This window comes from Triticum dicoccoides, chromosome 6B (assembly GCF_002162155.2).
Source record: "Triticum dicoccoides isolate Atlit2015 ecotype Zavitan chromosome 6B, WEW_v2.0, whole genome shotgun sequence".
Lineage (NCBI taxonomy): Eukaryota > Viridiplantae > Streptophyta > Magnoliopsida > Poales > Poaceae > Triticum > Triticum dicoccoides.
In genome coordinates this window covers 274,604,865-274,615,939 of record NC_041391.1, presented here as the reverse complement: position 1 = coordinate 274,615,939, position 11,075 = coordinate 274,604,865, and the positions used below count along the sequence as shown (strand labels likewise).

At 47.2% G+C, this 11,075-nt stretch overlaps 1 protein-coding gene across 1 annotated transcript; it reads left to right on the top strand.

The window, feature by feature from the left end:
- The first annotated feature begins 4,586 nt into the window (after positions 1–4,586).
- Positions 4,587–6,267, top strand: LOC119321095 (zealexin A1 synthase-like). Its single transcript, XM_037594931.1, has 2 exons — positions 4,587–5,492; positions 5,580–6,267. Exons 1-2 carry the CDS (start codon positions 4,587–4,589, stop codon positions 6,204–6,206), a joined length of 1,533 nt encoding a protein of 510 aa, XP_037450828.1. The 3' UTR covers positions 6,207–6,267.
- Positions 6,268–11,075: the final 4,808 nt, after the last annotated feature.

The window sequence follows — 11,075 nt, the reverse complement described above, 5'->3', positions numbered from 1 at the left end:
CCCCACGGCTTACTTCTTTGCCATTGCTAACGGTAGGCGGAGGCGGTGTGGTATTAATAGCCTGATCATTAATGGTGTGCGTACTTCAGAACAATCGTTAATCCTATCTCTTGTGGTTGAGTTCTTCTCCTCGCTGTTAGGGGCCAAACCTCCTTCGGGATTGTCCATCTCTCCTACCCTATGGGACCATAGTTCGAGGATTTCGACCGAGGAGAACGCTGCGTTGATGATCCCCCTTTCTGATAAGGAGATCTGGGACGTGGTGAACTCTGCTAACCCGAACGCTGCTTATGGGCCGGATGGCTTCTCTATTCCTTTCTTTTGGAAGTTTTGGCCTCAGTTGAGGCAGTTAGTTTGTAATGTTATCCAAGGGTTTTGCCTAGGCACTGTTGATATTTCTCGCCTTAACTATGCGGTGATCTCCCTGATCCCTATAGTTAAAGGTGCCGAATTGATCTTTCAGTTTAGGCCCATTGCTTTGATTAATAACTTTGCTAAATTCCCTGCTAAGGGTTTTGCTAATCGTCTATCCCCGTTTCCCATAGAGTCATCAGCCCGTATCAGTCTGCTTTCATCAAAGGGCGCTACATTCTAGATGGAGTCCTCTGTCTTCATGAAATTGTTCATGATCTGCGGTCTCGTAACTCCAAAGCGATCATTTTAAAACTTGATTTTGAGAAAGCCTATGATTCGGTTAGCTGGCCTTTTCTTAGGCAGGTCCTTGCGAAAGGCTTCGACGGGGCTTATGTGCATCACATCATGCAATTGGTCTCGGGCGGTCATACCGCAGTCTCTGTGAATGGTCATATTAGTAATTTCTTTGTTAACGGCCGAGGCTTGCGTCAAGGGTATCCTGCCTCCCCTGTGCTTTTCAATTTTGTGGCCGACGCCTTTTCCCGCATTCTTCTTAGGGCAGCTCAGCATTGTCATATCTTGCCTGTGGCTTCTCACCTAGTCCCGGACGGTATTACTCACCTGCAATACGCTGAGAATACCATCATTATGGTTGAATTGAATGATGCCTGCATTGCCCACCTTAAGTTCATCCTGCTTTGCTTTGAGGCTGTCTCGGGCCTGAAAATCAACTTTTCCAAAAGTGAGGTTCTGGTTACTGGCGTCGATGATACAGAGGCCTTGAGAGTTGCTAGGTTGCTAAATTGTTCCCTGGGCTCTTTCCCTTTCAAATATTTGGGTCTTCCTATCTCTCCTATGGTGCTTCATGCTAAAGGACTTTGCTTCGGCTGTGTCTAAGGTGGGAAATAGGGTTCTTCCATGGCGTGGTAGATACAATACCAATGCTGGCAAAGTTTCTCTCATTAATGCTTGTCTCTCCTCCGTCCCTATGTTCCTTATGGGCTTCTATCTCCTTTCGGTTGGCATCCATGCCGGTTTTGACAAACACAGGGGTGCTTTCTATTGGAACGCTACTGATAATAAGCGGAAATACAAGCTGGTTAAATGGAAGCTTATGTGTAGGCCTAAAAACCTTGGAGGGTTAAGCATTATTAATACGCATGTCATGAACAAGTGTCTGTTAATTAAATGGTGGTGGAAAATCATGACCACTGGGGCCGGCTCTCTTAGGTATTCCATTCTTAAGGCTAAATAGTTTCCTCACTCCAGCCCTATGTTTGTCGGTACCCAGCGTGGATCTCAGTTCTAGAAGGACGTTGTTAAAGTCGGGCCTCTCTTCCTGGATCATGTTAAGTTTATTGTGGGTGATGGTACCTCGGTACGTTTTTGGCGCGACTAGTGGTGTGGTGATGCTCCTTTGGCTCGTAGTTTCCCGGTGTTGTTTTCGTTCTGTCCTAACCCTCGCATGTCCATCGCGGAGGTGGCAGCTAATAATTGGGATTTGGCCTTTCGCCGCTCCCTGACTCCTGAAGAGTTGGAAGACTGGCAAAGCCTTTCTACCTTCTTCCCCCTGCTCTCGGAGTCGCCATACTCTGTTGCCTGGCCTCATTCTGCCTTTGGTCGGTTTTCGGTTAAGTCTTTGTACGCGAGGCTCATCGGAGGTGTCCCTTCCAATAGTTTCTCTTGCATTTGGAGGTCCAAAGTTCCTCCTAAGGTTAAAATCTTCCTCTGGCAAGCCTTTAGAGGTCTGCTCCCCGTTGCTGACCAAATCCGTAAGCGTAATGGTCTGGGCTCAGAATTTTGTGCTCTTTGCGGTGTTGTGGAAAGCACGGAGCACATCTTCTTTCACTGTGTATTAACTAAGTTAGTGTGGTGTTGCGTCCGGTCGTGGCTTCAGGTTACTTGGAACCCCTCCTCCTTTCAAGAGATGAGAAACCTAGCCAACTCGTTGGTTGTGGTCACTAAGAGGGTTTTCTGGGTTGGCTTCGGTGCGATTTGCTGGTTCCTTTGGACGATTAGGAACAAATTTACTATTGAACATGTCTTTCCTTCGAAGGCTGCTGACGTTCTTTTCAAATCATGTATATTCTTGCAGCAGTGGAGATCATTGACTAAAGAGGACGATCGGGGAGCTCTGGACCTGCTAATCTCTAAAATTCGGGCCTCGGCGTCCTCCATCTCCGGGCAGGCTCCTGATGTCTAACCCTGCTTGGTGCAGTCTCGTCTTTCCTGCTGATGGCTGTTTCGTTATCCTTCCGGCCTGCGTGCCGTGTTTGGCAGGTTGCCATGTATCCCTAGTACTTTCGTGTGCCTGCGGAATACTTTCTGGTGCTGTGGATGTTGGGTGTATCGCCCTGGTTGATGTTTGGGCTTATGACGCTGCCTTGTGGCTTTATTTATAAAGTCGGGCTTAGGCTTTTTCTCTAAAAAAGATGCGAGTTTTTGGACGAACCCAAATATCTTGCGTCACTAATATACATGCTGACTAGAATGCTCCTTTATTTTGGAAATAGTGCGTGACAAACTTTTTGTTAGAAACATAGATGGAGCATTAAAAGGAGAGAGAGAGGGAGAGAGAGGGGGGTGCGGAAGGGAGGGAGGAAGAGAGAGAGAGATAGAGGGAGGGAGGATTGTGAGCTAGATTAAGGGCATCTTCAAGGCGAATCCGCAAACCGCCCACATTCGTCTGGATCACTCTGTCCGAACCGTGGAAGCCATCCAACTCGGTCCTGTATTGGTCCATTGGATGGTCCGGATGTGTTTTCTTTCGCAAACTGAAGACAAAAGTGGGGGACAGTTGCGGAAGTCCGGACACCAGACATGTATGACTCTGATAACCCAGGCCCACCCAAAACCCTTTCCAAGCGACGCGCCTCCATCCTCCCCATTTTCTTGTCTTCTTTCTCTCCCTCTTGCCTTCGCTGCCGCTCCACCACCCTGGCCGCGACGCCACACCCCTGCCGGAACTCTACGTCTGTGTCGCGTCTAGCACTGTAGCAGGGCTCCACCTTGCTTTTCCTCGGTCGCCGTTAAAGGTGAAAACAATGTTGGGATGTAATATTTGAACTACTGCTGCGGCTATTTGAACGTCCGTACCAATTGTACGCGGCTATTTGCACGTCTATACCCATTGTCTGCGGCTATTTGATCGTGCAGACTTAAAAAAATTGAGGAAGGCCGGATGTATGCGGCTACGGTTGGATGTCGTCATCCCGCATCCGTGTCCGCACACTGGTCCCCCTGTCTGTGCACAGATGCGGTAGGAAATTTGCGGGCTACCGTTGGAGATGCTCTAACGGAGGTTGTGAGCGAGCTTGTATTTTTATGGCGAAGAAAGTGGGTGGCGAAAGAAGAAGAAAAAAGTGATTTGGTGATAAAAGTATATGATAGGCACGATTAGTATTAAGCCAATAGAATATGTATGGCCCGCTACAACACACGGGCAATTAACTATGTAAAAATATATAAAAATCGTAGAGCCTAGATCTAGCTCTAGCAGAATGCAACCTGCACATCGAGTTTGGTCAGGTGAAGCAAAATAGGTGAGCTGGTGACATGGCACACACGCCGCCTCTTCTCTTTGTCTCGAGAGACGCGTGCGTCAAAGAACAAATCCAAAACATGCTCCCTGCTTCTACTGGTTTCTACAGAGAGGGACTTGCTTAGATCATAGGCCAGTCGATTGCTGTAGAGCGCGCCGAGGTGATTCTACCGTACTACCGGGGATTTGCTCGTAATTTCAATTATCTTTTGTCCGTTAATAACTATCTTTTCTTTACATTTAAAATTTGACATGCATTATATTTATATATATGCAACTGATACAAACATTTAAAAGCCCGTGACAAGACACGAACATTCTACTAGTAATGTATAATAAATGAAAGAGCCCTGAGAAATTGTTGACCCGGTCAAAATTGAATGACTCTTCAATTGAAAACCTCAATTCAATGTGGATTCTTTAAAATTAGGGAGCATAGTGTTATAGTCTTATAGATCGGATACAATATATAGATATCTCCAAATGTCACCGTGTATCTCAGAGATATAATATAGACAACACCGTATATCCCTGGGATAGATAGCGAGGGACGATACCACGCTGACCTGCCTGAATGAGTCTCGCTTACACACATCGTCCACGCTCCTTATAAGCTAGCCTGGGGCCTGGGCGATGTTGTGAATTCCATCGGCCATCGATCCATAGCTTAAGCTCTGGAAGCGCGCGCACAATGGCCATGGTGAGGCAAGTCGCCTCCTGGTTCTGCGTCATCTTGGCTCTCCTTCTACCTTGCCTGCTCCTCAAGCTGTGGAAGCGCCGCGACACCGGCGTAGCTAACCTTCCGCCCAGCCCCTGGCGGCTGCCAGTCGTCGGCAACCTCCACCAGGTGATTATCCACGGGCCGCTCCTGCACCGCGCCATCGCCGACCTCGCACACCGGCTCGACGCGCCCCTCATGTACCTGCAGCTCGGCGAGGTCCCTGTCGTCGTCGCATCGTCCCCCGACGCCGCTCGGGAGGTCACCAAAACCCACGACCTCAGCTTCGCGACCCGGCCGTGGAGACCCAGCATGCGGATCTTGTTGGCCGACGGCGACGCGCCGGGCCTGGTGTTCGCGCCGTACGGCGCCCTATGGCGGCAGCTCCGCAAGACAAGCGTCCTCGAGTTGCTCAGCGCCCGGCGAGTGCGGTCGTTCCGCCGCGTCCGGGAGGAGGAGGTTGGCCGCCTCGTCGCCTCCCTCGCCGCGTGTTCGCCGGGCCAAACCGTGGATGTCGGTGAGCGGTTAGCCGCGCTCATGACGGATGCAGTACTCCGTACCATGATCGGTGACCGGTTCGATCAGCGCGACGAGTTCTTGGAGGTCCTCGCCGAGGCGCTAAAGATCGCCGCCGGGTTCAGCCTCGGCGACCTGTTCCCGTCGTGGAAGATCGTGAACCTTTTGAGCGGTACTGCGCGCCGGGCAGAGGCGAACGCCCGCAAGATGTTCGAGCTGATGGATTGCGTCATCAGGCAGCACCAGGAGCGTAGCGTGGTGGAAGACGTGGAAGAGGACATGGTGGACGTGCTCCTAAGGTTGCAGAAGGAAGATGGCCTGGAGGTGCCCCTCACCATGGGAGCCATCAAATCCCTCATCCGAGTAAGTGTGCTGCTGATGTATGTCCGAATGCATAATTTGAACCGACATTCTGATCTCATAGAACTAATCGTTCATGTCATAATGCAGGACATTTTCAGTGCCGGGAGTGAGACATCGGCGACGACCGTGCAATGGGCCATGGCGGAGCTCATGAGAAACCCGGGAGCGATGCAGAAAGCACAAGCCGAGCTGCGCGACACGCTCCAAGGGAGCCCGACGGTGACAGAAGATGACCTGACCAACTTGAGCTACCTGAAGCTCGTCATCAAGGAGACACTGAGGCTGCACCCAGCGGTGCCATTGCTCCTGCCAAGGGAGTGCCGGGAGACATGCAAGGTCATGGGGTACGACGTGCCCAAGGGCACCACCGTGTTTGTGAACGTGTGGGCAATCGGCAGGGACAACAAGTACTGGGCCGACGCCGAAGTGTTTAAGCCAGAGAGGTTCGGGAGTGGCCCAATCGATTTCAAGGGCACAGACTTCGAGTTCTTACCCTTCGGAGCAGGGCGAAGAATGTGCCCTGGAATGACGTTTGCGCAGCATAGCATGGAGCTCGCGCTCGCCTCGCTACTGTACCACTTTGACTGGGAGCTCCCGCTTGGAGTATCACGAATCGAGCTGGACATGGCAGAGGAGCTGAGCATCACCATCCAAAGGAAGAACGGCCTTCACCTGCGCCCAGTCGTTCGTGTGCCCCTGCAAGCTGACCTCTAGGCTGTCGCGGCTTTGTGGCCTCGTCCGAAGGTTTGTGCTGCCTCCATAAGGCCCTTTTCCAGTGCTCCAAGATGTACGGGTGCTAAGAACGCCACATAGGTAAAAAAATGATGTGGCAAAGCAATTAAAGAGGAGAGAGAGAGGAGCATTATGATGACCCTAGAAAGAAACGGTGCTAAGCACGCGAACCTATGTAAAAAGACTACCAACCAATACATGAGGGAGTTTAATTATTAAACAATTCCACGAGGGAAACTTAGCTACCAAAGCTAAGCACCTGTGCATTGTGAAGACTAGTTGCTAAGATTTTAAGTGCACTTAACACCTCTTTTAAGCCCCCATGCATTGGGAGAGGCCTAAGATGTTGTACTTTATCGATCACATTATTGGCTATCACGGCTTTGTATCTGCCCTTTGGCAATGGTGCAATATTTTTTTAAAGGAAGCCTCTTGGCACTTTATTGCAAATTTGAGAGTGTTACATCATTCAGTACACGAGGTAAAAGAAAATTAGGCGGGACATCATCCCACCAAAAAATTTCTTTTTAGTCATAAGCATGGCTCGCTAAAACATGTGCCAACTTATTTGCTTCCCTCGGCAATGACGAAACTGAGTCGGCAATATCCATGTGCAAGTTGGAAAGCATCATATAAAATAGCAATATATGATGTCAGTATCTTTGAACCTCCATTGCAAGCGGTAACTAGCTCTAAACAGTCTGACTCCACAGTGATTTTTGAGCATCCAATATCATGTACTAGTCAAAGACCAAGGTAAAGTGTCATTCCTTCTGCAGACGCAACACTTGAGGCATAACTGAATATCTCTGCGGCACCGGCAATTGCTTCCCCACGACTGTTATGCACAACAACAGCCATTGATCCTGTACCATCTTCAAAGAAAGATGCATCAGTGTTTAACTTGTAAGTACCAATAAGTGGTTTCTCCCAGCGTACTCTTCTCGCCTGCTCCTGAGGAGACATCTCTGCATAGTCTGCCGTTAGTGCTTGGATAGCGAAAGCTGCGCTAAGAGGTCGTTTGACATTCTCGCCTTTCCTTGCTTCCCTCCTTTCCCACCATATGTACCATGAGGCCACAACCAATGTTTCTTGCAAGCCTAGCTGTCCTAATACCGGCGACTTTTTGTGTGGCCATCGTAGGATTTCTTCCAAAACTACAGAGCCTGAAAGATCCACTGGCAATGCTTGATCAATAACTGTATTAAGGCCAAGTGCCTTCCAAACTTGCCGAGCGCGTGTACAAGTAAACAGCAAATGGTGAATATCTTCAGGCCCAGAACAACAGATAGGACATTATGTTGAGACTTTAATATGCCTAGAAGCAAGAACTGCCATACCAGGAACAACACCTTTAAGAGCACGCCAGATGAAGATTTTTATCTTACAAGGGACTTCCAACTTCCACACAGCCGACCAAACATGATTAACATTTGAGGTCCCTTCACTAGCTACTAATAATTTTTGAACCAAACTGGTGTTCCCATTCTAAGTAGTAGGCTGACAGAACAAAAAATGAGTGTGATTTGGTCTTATGCCATGCTACAAAATCCTCGTTTAGATGCACTGATAGAGGAATTCTCAAAATTCTTTCTGCATTAGTTGGAAGGAAAATAATCCTGATAAGTTCCACATCCCAGTCTCCTGTATTGGGATCAATCAACTCATTCACCGTCCTTAGTAACACGTTCCCTTTCCTTGTTTGGATCATCCATGTTGGACTTGAAGGTACACAATGGTCCTCCCAGATATTTATTTTCTCATCCGAACCAACACTCCAAATGTGGCCTCTCCTGAACGTTTCCAGACCATCGGCGATACTCTCCCACGTAAAAGATGATCCCTTTTTTGGCCCTGCCTTTTAAATATTTTCATCAGGAAAGTACTTTGCTCTTAAGACAGTAGCACAAAGAGTGTCTGGATGCGTTACCATTCGCCAGCTTTGTTTCGCTAGCATGGCTAAATTAAAATCATGGAGGTCCCGAAACCCATACCTCCTTTATCTTTTGGAAGGCACATCCTCCACCAAGCTAGCCAGTGCATTTTCTTCTCTTCCTCTGTATCCCCCCACCAAAAGGCCGCCATTGCATCCATGATTTCTTTACATATTTTCTTTGGAATTTTAAAAACAGCCATGGCATAAACTGGGATAGATTGGATAATTGCTTTCAAAATAATTTCCTTTCCTCCCAAGGACAACAACCTTTCCTTCCAACCTTTAAGTCGATTAACGACTGTTTCAATGAGATGAGAGAAACTATCACTCCGGTCCAACCCCACCATAGATGGAATACCAAGATATGTGTCAGAGATAGCTTCTGTCATTATTTTCAGTTTTGCACAGACCTGAGCTTTGATATCCACATTCACATTTGGGCTAAAGAAGATACTACACTTCCCTTCACTCACCAATTGTCCAGAACTTGCATAGTATTCATCCAATACCTGTCTCAATGGGGTTGCATTATTCATATCCGCTTTCATAAGGATTAGGGAATTATCAGCAAATAGTAAATGAGAGACTTAGATGATGCATTTCTACACACCCGAACACCTTCAATGCCACGAACATCCTCTTTATGAGCCAAAGCACTAGATAAACCCTCTGCACACATAAGAAATAAATAAGGTGATAAGGGGTCCCCTTGTCAGAGCCCCCTTGAAGGGGTAAATTCCTCCGTTTCTTGATCATTGTACCTCACTTTGTATTTCACCGAGGAAACACAAGCCATTAAAAGCTTCACAAACTCCTTTTCAAATCCTACTTTTCCATCATCCTCTCCAGGAATATCCACTCCACACAATCATAGGCTTTGTGCATATCAAGCTTTACAGCACAATACCCCTCCTTTCCTTTCTTTTTATTTTTTATAGTATGAATGCATTCATAAGCTAGCAAAATGTTATCCGTAATGAGTCGGCCTGGAATGAATGCACTTTGCACTGGGGCAATAATATCATCAAGATAGAGCTTAAGACGAAAAGCTGTCATTTTAGAGATCACCTTATAAAGAACATTTCAAAGACTTATCGGTCTATATTGCGTGATCCTGTCCGGGTTGTCCACTTTTGGGATAAGAACAATGACCATGTCATTCCATCCTTCAGGAATAGCCTTGTTATTAATAGCATCAAGAACTTCAGTAGTTAAAGCATCACCAAGGATGTGCCAACATTTTTTTATAAGATAGCATGCAATCCGTCCGTACCGGGAGCTTTCATATCGCCAATGAATAAAAAAGCTTTTTTACCACTTTAGGAGTATATGGTTTTAGTAGAGCTTCATTCATCTGCGTCATTACCCTCTGATTCACCTTTTCAAGCAAACTAGGATCCGGTTCATCAATCTCGGTGGAGAACAGGCCCGCAAAATATTGGGAAATCAGCGGGTTTAAGGATGCAATACCCTCCCGACAAATGCCTTGATCATCCTTCAGCTTGCTTATTCGGTTCCTTAATATGTGAGCAGACGCAAACTTTTGGAAATATGACGAATTTCGGTCACCGAACATGAGCCAGTTTATACGACTCCTTTGAGCCCAGTGGATCTCCTCCATTTGCAATAACCGTTTTAGCTCTTCCTCAAGTTCCTTTTGTTTTTTAACATTTTCCTAAGAAAGCACATCCCTGGAAACTTTCTCTAATTCTCTCTGTACCTTCTTAATATTCTTTAAAGATTTACGCAACACCGTCTTGTCCCACTGATAAAGTTGTTCATGAACATACACCAAATGGCGTACAAGCCCAATATTCTGCTGCTCCGGCCCTGAAGACTGTCAAGCTTCTTCTACCACCTCTTTGAACTTTTCTTCTCTCAGCCAATGTGCCTTGAACCAGAGGACTGATCTTTCCATGGGTTCTTGGACCACTTCCTCATGCAAACTCATAATTATTGGTCTGTGATCCGACTTGTTATATTCCAAGTGTTCCAGAATCGCGCTAGGGAACATTTGATTCTAGCCATCATTTGTGAGAGCATGATCTAGCCTCTCCCTGATCAAAGCTCTATGCCAGGTGAATTTATCACCAACAAAACCATGGTCAGACAAGTTACGGTCTTCCACCGCATCCCTAAAAGCCTTCACAAATTGATCTGGACATTCATTACCCCCTTCCATTTCAAAAGAATACATTATCTCATTTAAATCACCGATTACCATCCATGGCATGTCACCAATTTTTCTCAAGTCCCTCAGCCGGCTCCAAGTTAGGTGTTTATTATTCCATCTCGGTTCTCCATACAGCCCTGTAAGCCTCCAAAAATTATCTACCCCACTTGAACACATCAATGTAGTTGTCGGTTTTATCACGCAAATTAACTGCAAATTCCTTCTTCCAGAACAAAATTAAGCCACTGCTCTGGCCATCCCTCTGGACAACAAGCTTGTGATCCATCTTCACATGAGATGAAGACACTCGGCAGGATATCCATCAAAGTGATTCTCCATCAGAAACATAACATCAGGACACCTACGCTTCTGAATGCTCAAAAGTGTACGCACCGCCGTAGCTTGTGGCAAACCACGGCAATTCCAGCTCATGATCTTCATTGAGATCGTCCAACCATACTATCAGGTGCGCTCCCGACAGTCAAGATGATGTAGGACAATGAAAGAACTCACGATCGGCAGTAGCCGCTGGAGGACAACAAACCCTTGTTCTGTTACTAGGGGACAACAAACCCTAGCAAACTTGCTAGGGGACAGCAAACTAGGGGAGAAATCCCTTCTTCAGATCATGAAGACAAGCAAGCAGCCAGCGGCCGCCACCAAAGATGGTGGCGGTCCAGACCTAAGTCACCAAAGCAGACGTCTCTCGACAATGGCACACATATAAATTGAACATTTAGTT

What these genes read in the sequence shown, in the direction of transcription:
- LOC119321095 (XM_037594931.1), top strand. Translation starts at nt 4,587, where the DNA reads ATGGCCATGGTGAGGCAAGTCGCCTCCTGGTTCTGCGTCATCTTGGCT. An exon ending in CCATCAAATCCCTCATCCGA is followed by an intron (nt 5,493 to 5,579) that starts GTAAGTGTGCTG and finishes GTCATAATGCAG; the next exon opens with GACATTTTCAGTGCCGGGAG.